A 16,322-nucleotide genomic window follows, 5' to 3' on the forward strand; every position below is an offset into this window, starting at 1 on the left:
TTGATAATGGGTGGTACTTGGTCTAAAAAGTTTGAGAACCACTGCCTTAAGTGATCAGCTAAGTGAGAGCAAAGTTCTAAATCAGTACTCTGATTATGCAAAAAGTTGCTACATGGACTTTGATGGGCTAACCACCAGGTAAAAGGTAAGAATGACCACGCTATTATTATTGTTATAAATTTCTTTGCTTTAAGAAGCGATTTGTTTCTATTGTTTAATTTAACATTGTTGAAATAACTGCAATTATTTTACTCCCGTTAGAACAGAAATACCAAGATTTGTAGTTTGTAACAACAACACATTTAGTGTTAGCCTTCACTGATGCTTTGTCATCATCCAAACCCTAAAGAATTCCAGTGTTTTAAATAAGACTTGTGTTGACTTTCCAGGCAGTTCCACAGCCTGAAAAAACATTCAGTGATGGCTTTATTCTTCATTCTTTATGGCTTTAAAGAGGAAATTTATACAGTTGTGTGCAAACTTTTGCATATGCCTAGATCAACATTTAAAACAAATGATTTCATGTGTTGGGTTTCGGTCATTTTCACAAATGATCACAACAAAATAGTTTCATAGTGTAAATTTTCCTCTCCGCTTATGAATGCTAGTATTATTATTATGATTATTATTATTATTATTAGCTGGTAATTATTGTTATTATTATTATTATTACTGTGCATGCACACGTTTTGCCTTTATAATTCCTTACATCCTTTGATGAAGCCATCTTGGCTCTGTCTCTTATGGACAGTGGTGACCTCCAGTGGCAGACAGGTTTAAATTAGTCCATACCTGTGTCTAATTTCATCACTACTCTTCTCTTCTTGAACCATTAAAAATTTAAGGAAGGGATGCATATTTGTGTACTCAATTGTACTTTATATGACCAAAAGTATATGAACACCTGAACTTTGTTGCATAAACCTTTGAACAACTGGGTGTTTATATAGAGTTTTGTTCCTGATTTGTGACAATAACAGCATTCACTATTATAAAAAGCTTTCCACAAGATGTTGATGTGTATCTTTGCCTGTTTAGTCAAAAGAGCATTTGTTAGGAAAGGCATGAATATTGGACTAAAGCCTGGCCTTGCAGTCAACAGTTCAATTCATTTCAATTGATTTTCAGTGGGGTTAAGATCAGGGCTTAGGGCAACCCATCAAACTTTTTGGACCTTGCTTGTGCATTGTAGTACTGGAAAAGTTTTCACGACAACCTGCTGCCACAATTATATGTTTTTGATGTTTCATGAAATGTGAAATGCTCTACTAAATCCTGCAATGTTAACAGCTGTGTGTTATTTATCTCAGTGTCTCAGTATGGCTCAGCGTGTGGCTATTATCGGAGGGGGCAGTTCTGGACTGTCCTGCATCAAGTGCTGCTTAGTTGAAGGTCTGGAACCAGTATGCTTTGAGAGCAGTGATGACATTGGAGGACTCTGGAAATTTAAGGTGGGTTCTATGATGTAGGAATGAGGTTATAGTATGTGCAGTTTTAAAAAGGCTTTTAATTCTCAGTTGCTTGGATAGTAGCCAAACTAATTGTAAATGTTTTTGGATTTTTGGATCATTTGGATTTTTGTTTTGGAGCTTTTGTGAAGTGCCTATATGTAAAAAGAAAAGGTAGGTAGGTAGGTAGGCAGGCAGACAGGCAGGCAGACAGACAGACAGACAGACAGACAGACAGACAGACTGACTGACTGACTGACTGACTGACTGACTGACTGACTGACCGATCAATAGACAGATGGAAAGCCAGACAAATAGACAGACAGACAGATACATAGAGAGAAAGACAGACAGATAGATAGAACAATAGACAGATAGATAGATAGACAGACGGACAGACATACAGATAGATCGATAAAAAGACAGACAGATAGATCGATAAAAAGACAGACAGATAGATAGACAGACAGACAGGTAGATTTCCAGTATTTAAACAAAAAGAAAAAGAAAGGATGAAGAACTAATACAAATACAAATATACATGACCAGAATCAGTAAAATATGACTGACCTTGCACTGTTTACAAATTAGCCATAATTAATATACTGTATAACTGAATATGTAAACCCACATCAGGTTCAGCATTGTAATCATTATGTGAAGTACTGTTGATGGCATTGCTACTCTTTATTATGTCTACATGTGCAGGAGACACTAGAGGCTGAGCAGTCCAGCATGTACCGCTCACTGGTCGTGAACACGTCAAAAGAAATGATGTGCTACAGTGACTTTCCCATGCCAGAACACTACCCAAACTACATGCACCACTCCAAGTTGCTGCAGTATTTAAGACTATATGCTGAACACTTTGATCTACTCAAGTATATTCGCTTTCAGGTTATTATGAATCAACAAGTTTTTGTTGTTATTGTTTTTTATCTACATTTAGATTCTAGCTTGTAAAATGATGCTGTTAAAATGTGTACAAACATTTTAAAGAAACATGTCAGTAATTCTGGCCATTTAATGATTTCTCACTGAATATGTTGAATAGATACACTGACTAGGCATAACATTATGACCACTGACAGGTGAAGTGAATTACACTGATTATCTCTTCATCATGGCACGTGTTAGTGGGTGGGATATATTAGGCAGCAAGTGAACATTTCATCCTCAAGGTTGATGTGTTAGAAGCAGGAAAAATGCAGGTGGGCAAGCGTAAGGCTTTGAGCGAGTTTGACAAGGGCCAAATTGTGATGGCTAGACGACTGGGTCAGAGCATCTCCAAAACTGCAGCTATTGTGGGGTGTTCCCGGTCTGCAGTGGTCAGTATCTATCAAAAGTGATCCAAGGAAGGAACAGTGGTAAACCGGCGACAGGGTCATGGGCGTCTAAGGCTCATTGATGCACATGGGAAGCGAAGGCTGACCCTTGTGGTTCGATCCAACAGACGATCTACTGTAGCTCACTAGGCATAGGCATTTAGCCTTCCTATGAGCTTAGAGCTCTCACTGAGAATCTTGAAAAACTGACAAATGTAACCAGTTAAATCAGGCCTAATAAATACAGTCATGCTGGTAGTACAAGGGCAGTATACATTCATCTCAGTATTAGTGTAAGGGTTAAGAATGTTAAGCTGTTGTATGTCCGTTAGTCTTAAATGAAGTCTGTTTTTTGCAGTTAACAGCTTTCAGTGATGCCACCCTAGGCTCATTTAAATGTACATTTCTTAAAAAATAAACTTAAGTACATACAAACAATTGTTAATTGAAAATTAAATTAGTAAAACCTTTTTTATTAGTGTAAAACCATGGCATACAGTATAGACACGTGTGTGTGTGTGTGTGTGTTTGTGTGTGTGTGTGTGTGTGTGTCTGTGTGTTTTAGACCAAAGTGCTCAGTGTGACACAAAGGCATGACTTCTCTTGCTCGGGTCAGTGGGACGTTGTAACTAAAAACAGAGATGGACATGAAGAAACTCTGGTGTTTGATGCTGTTCTAGTGTGTTCGGGCCACTTCACACACCCTTTTACACCACTCTCAGCATTTCCTGGTATGAGCATGCTACTTTTCTATATACACAGGGATGGGGTGTATACTCTTCATTTACAAATCATATAGCCAGCATAATGATAAAATAAAAAAGGTACATGAATTTTACAATTACTTGGTATTTGGTATGTCCCTTTTTTGCTGTAATGACAGCATTGCTCAAGCTGGCATGGACTCCAAGAGATCTGATGAAAAGTCCATGACAGTCAGCATTCCTTGGTCTACTTTGGTCTTTGTTTTTGTTTTTTTATATTTTGTTTATGCATTTTCTCCCCTTTTTCTCCCAACCTTTAAGCGTGTCCAACTGCCCGATTGCATCATGCTTTCTCTCCACAGTGTGTAGAGTAATACCAACCCCCCGCTCTGATTTGAGAAAGTTAACCCATGCCCCCACATTTGGGCAGCAGTTGTATGCATTTTGTCACCCACATTTACAAGTGCATATATGCGAATCAGAGACACACCCTGAACAACGCACTCTTTCCCCGCCTCTGTGCAGGCGCCATCAATCAGCCAGCAGTGGTCGCAGTTACGAGGAGTCCCTATCCGGCTTAATACCCCACCCCTATATGAACAACAGATGTGTTTTTACCGCTGTGCCACCTGAGCGGCACACCATTTAATTTTTTTATCTTGGTGTTTAATCTAAAATATTTTAGCCGCTCAGGTGGCGCAGTGGTAAAAACACACACTGGAACCAGAGCTAGGATCTCGAATACATCGTATCGAATCTCTGCTCTACCTGCCGGCTGGGCTGAGCAGCCACATGAACAACGATTGGCCTGTTTTTCAGAAATGGGTGGGACTAAGCCGGATGGGGTCTTTCTCCCATGACATGGCATCTCCAATGCAATTACGACCTCTGCTGGCTGATTGATGGCGCCTGCACAGAGGTGAGAAAAGAGTGCTCTCAGGGTGTGTCTCTCCATACACAACGCTGAGCTGCACTGCACTCGTCAAAGTGCAGGTGATAAGATGCATACAGCATGCTGCCCACATGTCGGAGGGGGCGTGGGATAGCTTCGTTCTCCTCAATCAGAGCAGGGATCGGCATTGGTGGAGAGGAAGCATGACGCAATCTGGCAATTGGACGTGCTAAAAAAAAAGGGAGACAAAGTGGAGAAAATGCATAAAGAAAATAATTTTAAAAAATCTAAAATATTTTATACAGTGTACAGTATAGTTTACTAGTTTCACTAATCCTTGCCAGTCCCAGCTGCTAAAATGCATCCCTATAACAATGTTACTATTACATCTTGTTGTTTCAAGGTCAGTTCTGGGTAATAATTGATCTTCATGTGTTTGCTTGTAGTGCAGCCTGGCTCTTTCTCCTGGCTCGTACTATTGTAACCTTAAATACACTATATGGACAAAAGTATTGGGACACCCCTTCTACTTATTGAATTCATAATATATTACATACTCTTCCAACTTTGCAGCACCAGTTTAGGGAAGGTTTATAAAGGCATAAAGGAAAGCTTGATTTAAAGACTTAAACTTCAATGGCCTGCAACTGAACAGCTTTGGAATAAAATCCAAACAACTCTTACAATTACATAATTACGTAGCATAAATGAATATTTAATTTCAGTAAATTAGTAAATATCATGCTTTTTTGAATTTGATATATTGCACACTGTTTCACACATTCTTCTTCATTTTATTTTACAAAATTCAGTCTGCAAGAATAATTTGGTAATTGGGTTAATAAGATTTGGGTTAATATCACCCATCTTTGCATATTTTTGTGCTGCAGGAATAGACACATTTTCAGGGAAGTGCTACCACAGTTGGGAGTATAAAGATCCACATCCGTTTGTTGGGAAGAAGGTGGTGGTTATTGGGATTGGAAACTCTGGAGGTGATATTGCTGTAGAGATCAGTAGAGTTGCAGAGAAAGTAAGTACAAAAAAAGTCAAAAAGTTTATATGCGCTTGTAAAGAACATGATAACTTACCAGACACTTTATTAGGAACACCTGTACACCTCATTCATGTAATTATCTGTTGAGTCATTTATCTGTGTAGCAGCAACACAAAGAATACAATTGTATTGACATTGGAGATTTAATTGTTTAATTGAGTTGCACACTTTGTACAACTTATTCCGCACTCTGCACTTTACTGGAACTAAATCCACCACACCTGCATACATATACATAACTCATTCTGTACAATACCTGCACATCTGGACATTATATAATGATTCTAAATTGGAATGTTATATGCCGGAATAATACTTAAAACATTTACATTAACGGACTCACAGTAGATTATACTATAATGTTGTATATCTGTACATTTATAGCTTTACATGTATATGTTAAACAGATGGTGCTAGTTTATGTAAGTAAATGTGTGTTTTTGTATTTAATGTGTGTTAAAACTGTGAGGGACTGTGCACCCAAGATTTTTACTCACCTTTCACACCTGTGTTAATGTGACGTGACAATAAAAGTGATTTGATTTTACATTTACATTCTCAGCATTAAGCAGACGCTCTTAACCAGAGCGACTTACAGAAATGCTTCCATAGAGAACATTACCATACTCTAGTTTAAGTAGACAACAGTCCAATAATATACATCTGCTGAGACCCCGTTAGAACCAAAGTCTTTTTTGCAAGAAATAAATAAGAGCGTTAGTAAGTGCGTGCATGTCAGCTTAAGTGCTTAGTAAAGAGGTGATGAGGGTTTTTAATCGTCTTTTGAAGACAGCGAGAGACTCAGATGTTTGGACAGACAAGGGAAGCTCGTTCCACCACTTGGGTGCAAGTACAGAGAAGAGTCTTGATGCTTGTCTACCTCAAGTTCTGGGTGGAGGATCAAGTCGAGCAAGACTAGTGGCTTGGTGGTTGCATGGTTGCAAGCAGGGTTTTATTAGTCCTCTAAGGTAGCTTGGGGCTGGTCCATTTTTGGCTTTGTAGGCGAGCATCAGTGTTTTAAACAGAATGTGTGCAGCTACAGGAAGCCAGTGAAGAAAACGCAGCAGTGGGGTGATGTGGCAGTGCTAACAAATAATTCTACATTTTTTGTTTCCTATCCTTTTCTTCTCTTAAGACTTTCCTGAGCACACGTAAAGGAGCATGGGTTGTAGGCCGTTTGGCCAAGAATGGCCTACCTTTGGATACAATGATGGTGACACGTTCGAATGCCCTGCTGCTTCAGCTGTTTCCTCGAGCTCTTCTAAACTGGGCAGTAGAGAGATCCTACAACCAGAAATATAACCACAGACTCTACAGCCTGCAGCCCAGACACAGGTGCAGTGGAGCAAAACAACAGTATTAAGACTGGTGTCAAAATGGGCATATAGTCCTTTCTAAAAAATGAACAGCATCAGTGCCAGACAAACGCAGACAGATCATATAAAAATAGACTAATCTGTAAAAAATAAAACAATGTAAAAATGCCAATCAGATCAAATGACTGCATCACCACAAAATACAGCAGGAAACAACTAGCAATAAATTACTGTGCTTTTGTTCTTTACCCGCTTTTATTCAGCTTGTATCGCTTTATTCTTTTCTCTTGCAGGATACTTGATCAACGGCCCGTCATTAATGATGACCTTCCAGGACGCATTCTGCAGGGGGCACTGGAGGTGAAGCCAAACATCAGAGAGTTTCAAGGCTCAACTGTTGTTTTTGATAATGACGCTGTAGAAAAGGGAATTGATGCAGTTGTCTTTTGTACTGGATACATGGCAACCTTTCCATTCTTATCATCTTCCATGAATAATGAGCTTCATAATGAACTGAGTCTTTTCAGGAGAGTTTTCCCTCCGTTCCTAGAACACCCTACAATGGCCTTTATAGGGCTGCTTAATGCTTCAGGACCCATAATGCCTCTGGTGGAAATGCAAGCAAGATGGGCCTGCCGAGTCTTTGCAGGTATGCTACCAAATATCTTTCTCTAATATAAAATACATAGCCAGTTTTTAAAACCCAGTTTTGTTCAGCTATTTTAGTCACTGCTAGATGTGCATAAAACATATATAGACAGACAGTGGGATTCAAATAAATCTAGAGAGACGATTACTTACTTTTTTTTAATGTGGGACATTCCTAGAGTGATATTGTCAGGTTTCATCATGTTATTGTGATGTTAAAACATCTAGGCTATCCAGTAGCAGAACACACAATCATGAATGTTTGGGTGCTAATGAATTCCAAACTGCCTCTTGGGACATCTACAGAAACAACAATGAGTTAGGAGCTTTAAGGATTTGCTTTCTTCTTCAGCAATTTGAGCTACAGCAGCTCATCTGTTGGATCGGACCACACGGGCCAGCCTTCGCTCCCCACGTGCATCAATGAGCCTTGGCCGCCCATGACCCTGTCGCCGGTTTACCACTGTTCCTACCTTCCTGACCACTGCACACTAGGAATACTCCACAAGAGCTGCAGTTTTGGAGATGCTCTGACCCAGTCGTCTAGTCATCACAATTTGGCCTTTGTCAAACTTGCTCAAATCCTTACGCTTGCCCATTTTTCCTGCTTCTAACACATCAACTTTGAGGATAAAATGTTCACTTGCTGCCTAATATATCCCACCCACTAACAGGTGCCGTGGTGAAGAGATAATCAGTGTTATTCACTTCCTGTCAGTGGTCATAATGTTATGCCTGGTCGGTGTGTATACCATTTGTTTTTTAACTGGAATGTTCAACAAGTTCATGGTAAGGTGTACAAATACTTTTAGCCATATCGTGTATGCACAGTAGTGCATAATCGTATAGTTAAGGTTAAAAGGATTTCTCTTTTTCATGTTTTTTTTTCCTCAAGGTTTGAATCATCTTCCCCCTGCAGCAAAAATGCTCAAAATCACTGAGAAAGACTGGAAGGCAAACAAACAAAGGTAATGTAACTTTCTCTGTCACATTCACTTCCAATAAAAATCTTTCTCTTTACAGACATTATTTTTCTTTTCACTTGTTTTTATTTGATTTTGACAGATACTCTTGTCCAAAGAAAGCTGCACTTGAGGTGGATTACATCCCCTACATGGATTCCATTGCGCAGGAAATAGGTGTACACCCGAGCCTCTCGTGGTTGCTCCTGACTGACCCTGTTTTGGGCTTAAATGTTTTCTTTGGTCCATGCACACCATACCAGTTTCGGCTGTGTGGGCCAGGCCAGTGGAGTGGAGCGCGCCAGGCCATCCTTACCCAGTGGAAGCGTGTGACCAAGCCACTAATGACGCGTCCTATTCCAGGGCCTGAATCTTCTGGCCTAACTTACTGGCTTAGTTTGACAGGAGGGGTTATTCTGCTTGTTGCTGTCATTGCACTGCACAGAAGAAAAGAAATCTTTATTAACAATCAAATTTCAAGGCTGACATTTGTGTGACAGTATGCTGAATGTGATTGTCAACATATTATTGTATTGTATATTGTTTTTAGTACAGTTACCTACAGTTACTTAAATAGATTGTCCTAAATAGATTTTGAGGGTTGCTCAGGTGGCGCAGCAATCTAATGCACTAGCCCACCACGGGATGGTCACTTAGTACCATCACCAAATGATGAAAGCCTTGGTCTCGCCAGTAGTCACATACTGTATGGATGTGAAACCTGGACATTGAACAGGTGGAAGAAAGACACAGTCAGCCGCTCAGGTGGCGCAGCGGTAAAGTACGCTAGTGCACCAGAGTTGGGTTTCTAAATACATCGTATCGAAACTCAGCTCTGCCTTTCCGACTGGGTTGGGCGGCAGTATGAACAACGTTTGGCTGTTGTTCAGGGTTAGGGGTAGAGTCGGAGCATAGGTCCTCATAACTGGTGCGACTGCGGCCCCTGCTGCTTGACTGACGGCGCCTGCACAGGGCTGAGGAATAACATTGAGGGGGGTGTGACCCTCCGTGCGCAGTGTCTCTCGGTGTATGAACTCGGCTCGTGCAGGTGAAAAATGCAGGCTGTACTGATTGCATGCCGGAGGGGGCGCAAGTCAGTTGAGTGGCGTCCTCAGTCAGCGGCAAAAGGGTTGAATCAGTATAGAGGACACAATCAGGGTAATTGGACATGACTAGAATAGGGATAAAAATTGGGGGGGAAAAGTGGGAAAAAATAGATAATAAAAAAAAAAAAAAAGAAAGACATGACATAAGATATAAATAAAAATACCAAAACAAGTTCTGTCTGAATGCTTTGATTTTATTTTATACATTTAATTACATTTTATGTAAGTATTAAATTAGATTCAATAAACTCATTTAATCACGTGTATTCCCATATTACAAACACAATATAAAACATGGCTGCAGTTCAATCATTTGCTAGTTACTTTAAAAAGCAAAGGAATGGTCAAAAATTCATGTAAATGTGACACGCTATCTTTTACATGATGGCGTTGCAGGGGATTCTGAATAAAGGAATTAGGGACCGTGTGGAATGAAATGCAAATATGATTTAGAGGCTGCATCCTTTTCTTTCTTTTTTTTTTATTCTGCATTTTTCCCAATTTTTCTTCCCAATCTAGTCGTATCCAATTACCTGATTGCATTACACTTCCTCTCTACTGATGCTGACCTCCACTTCTTATTGAGGGGAGCAAGACTGACACACGCCCCGTCCGACACATGTGCAGTCGATGCCGACTGCATCTTTTCACCTGCACAAGGGAAGTTCATATGCTGATCAGCTTTGTGTACGGAGAGCCACACCCTGATCAACTCATTATTCCTCGACTATGCGCAGGTGCCATCAACCAGCCAGCAGAGGTTTTAACTGCATCAGTTATGAGGTCCCTATACGGCTCCCCAGCCTGTATGAACAACAGCCAATCATTGAATCTATTTTGAATGCATAGAAACTGCTGTACCTAGGTACATAATTTAAGTGTTTGTACTAAATATGATTAGAATATGTAATATAATATGTAATAGTAACCTTTAGTCAACTATTTTCAAAAAACCTCCCAATGACAATTATAAAGCAATGGTGTCTAAACATGTTCACATAATGGCCAAGAGATTTTTTTATAACAACCATGCAGGAGCTTACCCTAATAAAGGTAATCTGTTATTTTTTCAAACACAAAACTTGTGCTTGGCTGACTTAAATACATGCAGCCACATAGTATTTGACAGAGATTTTATAGATCGTACAGATGCATAAGAGTGGCCTGTTATCTGTAGCAATAAACCCTGACCCACTTTTTGTAGTGCTCAGGCATGATCATGCAAAACTATACAGATTTATTGATACACCATAAACCTCCTCAAACACCCTTTACTTCAGTACAGTCACAATAGATTATATTAGCTAACCAATAATTACACTGAAAACTGATTTTTGTCACACTTACAGTTTTAGATTATCAAACCATTTTTTAAAATTACATACAAATAACACAAGCAAACACAGAATGTTTTAATTTATTGTAGAAAAAATGCTGTTGAGCCAGACCTGGCCCTGTGTATAGAAGTAATTGCATCTTTATCTACTACTAATTTGTTGTGTAACTGGCAGCTCTTAAATCTGTATTTATGTTTTAATTTTTTAACTTTTTTTTTCTTAGTTGTCTTTCTTCTCCACTTCTAAACTGTTATCTATTCTTTCCCATTCTAACTTGTGTTGCTATAACAAGTTAATTTTTTTCTGAGGTGATCAATAAAGTCTTATCTTATTTTATCTTAAATTTTATCTTAAAGTTAAAATTTAAAATACATTTACAGCTGGGTAAAATTTCCCCAACAATGATTATGTCTGACCTGTTGAATAGAACCTGTCAGGCAATGTGAAGCAGGCTGGGCAAAAATGGCACCATGGGAGAGTTGCAAGTCACTGCTGACTAAAAAGAACAACAATCATATTTGCCAAAAACATCTATATGACCCCAAAGACTTCGGGATTATTTTCTGTGGACTAATGAGTTAAAGGTGGAAGACATGTGTCTTATTACATTTGGCACAAAGTTAACACCACATTCCACCATAAGAACACCATACAAGCAGTCAAAATGGTGATGGTAGTGTGACGGTCTGGGACAGCCTTGCTTCCAAAGGACCAGGACAGCTTGTCAAAACTGATAGAATCATGAAGTCTGCTCTTTATCAGAAATTTCTGAAGGATATTCTTGGCCCATCAGTTAATGACCTGAAGTGCTGAAGTGCAGCTGGGTGCACACAAGCAAGTCCAGCTCTGAATGGTTTAAAAGAAGCTAAACTGGCAGAGACAAAGTCCTTGAATCATGTTAAAATGTTGTGGCAAGACTTTTGAAAACCCTCAAATGTAGCAGAATTAAAACAATTTTGCAAAGAAGTGTGGGCCAATCCTCCACTGCACTCTAAAAGACACATTGCAAGTTATGGCAAACATGTTATTGCAGTTGTTACTACCAAGGGTGGCACAACCTAGGTGTGGGTTGAGGGGTTTCACATGATGTATTTTATATTAAAATTGGTTAAAAGAAATATTTAAATGTGACAAATTTAAAACACAAGGAATTATGTGATGGACAAATGCTTTTGCATAACACTGGTCTCTAAATTACTGTGTGTAAGAGTAATTGAGTTAATATTTGATTGTGTTGAATGGCAGGCACAGTGGCTCGGTGGGTAGCACTGTCGACTCAAAGCTGGAGGGTCCTGGGTTTGATTCCCAGGTAGAGTGGTTCAGGTCTGTTCTGTGTGGAGTTTGCATGTTCTCCCCGTGTCTGTGTGGGTTTCCTTTGGGTGGTCTTGTTTCCTCCCACAGTCCAAAGACATGCAGCCAGGTTTATTGGAAATCCTTCTAGGTATGTGTGTGTTTGCCCTGTGATGGTGCATGTGGTGACCTGTCCAGGGTCTTCCCATACTTTAGGCCAGTGAATCGTACCCACTGTGACCCTGAATTAAATAAAGCGGTCGTAAAACATACATTAAATGAATATTTCACTGTGTTGCTCTGTAATGAACTGGCTCCATCTACATTGTGTATTTGTGCCCTGCGTCCAACGTTTATGGGTGTGTTGATCGGTATTGAAGTTGAATATATGAAAGAAATTTGCAGTGTAGGGGCAGCGTGGTGGCTCAGTGGGCAGCGCTGTCGCATCACAGCAAGAAAGTCCTGGGTTTGATTCCCAGGTGGAGCGGTCTGGGTCCTTTCTGTGTGTAGTTTGCATGTTCTCCTTGCATCTACGTGGGTTTCCTCCCACAGTCCACAGACATGCAGTCAGGTACTCCTATATACACCGATCAGCCATGACATTAAAACCACCTCCTGGTTTCTACACACACTGTCCATTTTATCAGCTCCACTTACCATATAGAAGCACTAGATCTACAATTATTGACTGTAGTCCATCTATTTCTCTACATACGTTTTAGCCTGTTTTCACCCTGTTCTTCAATGGCCAGGACCCCCACAGGACCACCACAGAGCAGGTATTATTTGGGTGGTGAATCATTCTCAGCACTGCAGTGACACTGACATGGTGGTGGTGTGTTAATGTGTGTTGTGCTGGTATGAGTGGATCAGACACAGCAGTGCTGCTGGAGTTTTTAAATACCGTGTCCACTCACTGTCCACTTTATTAGACACTCCTACCTAGTTGGTCCACCTTGTAGATGTAAAGTCAGAGACGATCGCTCATCTATTGCTGCTGTTTGAGTTGGTCATCTTCTAGACCTTCATCAGTGGTCACAGGACACTGCCCACAGGGCGCTGTTGGCTGGATGTTTTTGGTTGGTGGACTATTCTCAGTCCAGCAGTGACAGTGAGGTGTTTAAACTCCAGCAGCGCTGCTGTGTCTTATCCACTCATACCAGCACAACACACACTAACACCACCACCATGTCAGTGTCACTGTAGTGCTGAGAAAGATCCACCACCCAAATAATACCTGCTCTGTGGTGGTCCTGGCCATTGAAGAACAGCATGAAAGGGGGCTAACAAAGCATGCAGAGAAAAAGATGGACTACAGTCAGTAATTGTACTACAAAGTGCTCCTATATGGTAAGTGGATCTGATAAAATGGACAGTGAGTGCAGAACCAGGGAGGTGGTCACAATGCCTGATCGGTGTATTTGCGTTAGCCCTGTGATGGACTGGCGACTTGTCTATAGTGTTTTCTGCCTTTCGCCCAGTGAATTGGACCCACTGTGACCCTGATTATGATAAAGAGTTTGTAAAACAGACAATAAATTAATTCATTCTCAGTGTTTTTTTTAAGTTAGTAAAGGTAAAGGTTAAACATTTGGCCGCTGGATAGCCGGGTATAACCTCGGCTACGCGGTCACGTGGTTCATGTAACTCTCCAATAGTTCCAAACAAACCAGGTGTTACGGAGAATTCAGTTCCCCCTGTTTCCCCTTTAACGCGCATGTGCAAAAATCATGACGTTTTTTTCAGTCGCTTCGTTGAGCGTCGGTTTATTTGGAATATGTGTTTATAGCGGTATGTTCTTTTCACATTTCATGTTGTATGTTAGGTAGTTTGTGATTAAATACATACTTTAAAGTATTGAATGAACTACTGTCAGAGGTTTTATTGCTCCACCGCAAGTCAGAGGTTTTCACACTGCTGTCTTCAGCCTTGCTGTCAAACAACTAGAATTAACGTGTCAGATTTATTTGTAAATATATCCTAATACAGGACATGCTCTTATTCACACACTAGTTTAAGGTTATTCATCTCAGCTGCACTACCATTTACTTTCAAGAATAGTTTCATTCATGGTGATCTCTCGTTCATTTAAACTTCACAAACTGCATCCATGTGATTTAAAATTAACAAACAGTATGTAGAACAAGTTTAACCTATAGACCAGTCCATTATACTAACAACACAGGGGGGAACACATTTACCTGGAGACCTGGGGAATATGGTTCCCCACATGTATATCACTGTGTGTGTAATTATAAAACACTACAGTGATGCTGGTGATGTATTTAACTGTTGTTATTATGTAGAACAAGTTTAACCTATAGACCAGTCCATTATACTAACAACACAGGGGGGAACACATTTACCTGGAGACCTGGGGAATATGGTTCCCCACATGTATATCACTGTGTGTGTAATTATAAAACACTACAGTGATGCTGGTGATGTATTTAACTGTTGTTATTATGTAGAACAAGTTTAACCTATAGACCAGTCCATTACACTAACAACACAGGGGGGGACACATTTACCTGGAGACCTGGGGAATATGGTTCCCCACATGTATATCACTGTGTGTGTAATTATAAAACACTACAGTGATGCTGGTGATGTATTTAACTGTTGTTATTATGTAGAACAAGTTTAACCTATAGACCAGTCCATTACACTAACAACACAGGGGGGGAACACATTTACCTGGAGACCTGGGGAATATGGTTCCCCACATGTATATCACTGTGTGTGTAATTATAAAACTCTACAGTGATGCTGGTGATGTATTTAACTGTTGTTATTATGTAGAACAAGTTTAACCTATAGACCAGTCCATTATACTAACAACACAGGGGGGAACACATTTACCTGGAGACCTGGGGAATATGGTTCCCCACATGTATATTACTGTGTGATGATTCTTTTCTTTTTTTTAATGCAAACTACAGGCACACACACATTTTAAGAACAAAATATCTGTATTAGAAATTAGTGTTAAACTAAATTATGCATATATTACAATTATGCAAATATATAATAAAGAAATCCACCTCAATGCAAATTAAAACTTAAATACATATTTATAGCTTAATAGAAATATATATATTTTTAAACGAAATAAAATAAAATCTGGGATGGTGCCCTGGGATTGACTAGCATCACATCCATAGTGCACTCCTGCCGTACGTCCAGTTTCCCCAGGAACAGTTCTGGATCCTCCACGGCCATGACCAGGATAAAGCAGTTACTAAACAGAAATGAATGATTAATTTACTATCTACTTTTTAAATAAACTAAAAGAGCAACATAAAATAAAATACAGCAACAAGCAAACTTTTTAGAAATAACGTCCCAGTTAACCTTGGTCTAATCTTCAGTACATGCCGGACAATGAAGGTCTTCCTCTACTGGTGGGTTGCCAACACATGACTGGTGGTACCAAAGAAATAGTAATAATGCCTTAATTTTATTGGCTTTTTGACTGCACCATGCTATTATATATGTCCTTGACTTTCCCTCTGGGATTAATAAAGTGATCTATCTATTATAGCCTGTGATGGATGTGACAGATGGTACCACCAGTCATGTGTTGGCAACCCACCAGTAGAGGAAGACCTTCATTGTCCGGCATGTACTGAAGATTAGACCAAGGTTAACTGGGACGTTATTTCTAAAAAGTTTGCTTGTTGCTGTATTTTATTTTATGTTGCTCTTTTAGTTTATTTAAAAAGTAGATAGTAAATTAATCATTCATTTCTGTTTAGTAACTGCTTTATCCTGGTCATGGCCGTGGAGGATCCAGAACTGTTCCTGGGGAAACTGGACGTATGGCAGGAGTGCACTATGGATGTGATGCTAGTCAATCCCAGGGCACCATCCCAGATTTTATTTTATTTCGTTTAAAAATATATATATTTCTATTAAGCTATAAATATGTATTTAAGTTTTAATTTGCATTGAGGTGGATTTCTTTATTATATATTTGCATAATTGTAATATATGCATAATTTAGTTTAACACTAATTTCTAATACAGATATTTTGTTCTTAAAATGTGTGTGTGCCTGTAGTTTGCACTAAAAAAAAGAAAAGAATCATCACACAGTAATATACATGTGGGGAACCATATTCCCCAGGTCTCCAGGTAAATGTGTTCCCAGCTGTGTTTTAGTGTAATGGACTGATCTATAGGTTAAACTTGTTCTACATAATAACAACAGGTAAATACATCACCAGCATCACTG

At 39.5% G+C, this 16,322-nt stretch overlaps 1 protein-coding gene and 1 long non-coding RNA gene across 3 annotated transcripts; both read left to right on the forward strand.

Annotated features, from left to right (window-relative positions):
• Positions 1 to 1,319: 1,319 nt before the first annotated feature.
• Positions 1,320 to 11,093, forward strand: si:dkey-239i20.4. Of its 2 annotated transcripts, none has more exons than XM_063002145.1 (8): positions 1,320 to 1,451; positions 2,157 to 2,345; positions 3,339 to 3,504; positions 5,260 to 5,402; positions 6,562 to 6,761; positions 7,036 to 7,391; positions 8,286 to 8,358; positions 9,978 to 11,093. In XM_063002145.1, exons 1-8 carry the CDS (start codon positions 1,320 to 1,322, stop codon positions 10,018 to 10,020), a joined length of 1,302 nt encoding a protein of 433 aa, XP_062858215.1. In that variant the 3' UTR covers positions 10,021 to 11,093. The 2 variants fall into 2 exon arrangements, with proteins under 2 accessions (XP_062858215.1, XP_062858214.1); XM_063002144.1 differs by lacking the exon at positions 9,978 to 11,093 and adding an exon at positions 8,456 to 9,614.
• Positions 11,094 to 13,762: 2,669 nt separating this feature from the next.
• On the forward strand, positions 13,763 to 16,076 carry LOC134320010 (uncharacterized). The gene is made up of 3 exons (XR_010013598.1): positions 13,763 to 13,876; positions 15,630 to 15,730; positions 15,844 to 16,076. It is a non-coding gene; the product is annotated as an uncharacterized LOC134320010 (long non-coding RNA).
• Positions 16,077 to 16,322: the final 246 nt, after the last annotated feature.

The sequence above is a fragment of the Trichomycterus rosablanca genome, chromosome 9, assembly GCF_030014385.1.
Source record: "Trichomycterus rosablanca isolate fTriRos1 chromosome 9, fTriRos1.hap1, whole genome shotgun sequence".
NCBI classification, from domain to species: domain Eukaryota; kingdom Metazoa; phylum Chordata; class Actinopteri; order Siluriformes; family Trichomycteridae; genus Trichomycterus; species Trichomycterus rosablanca.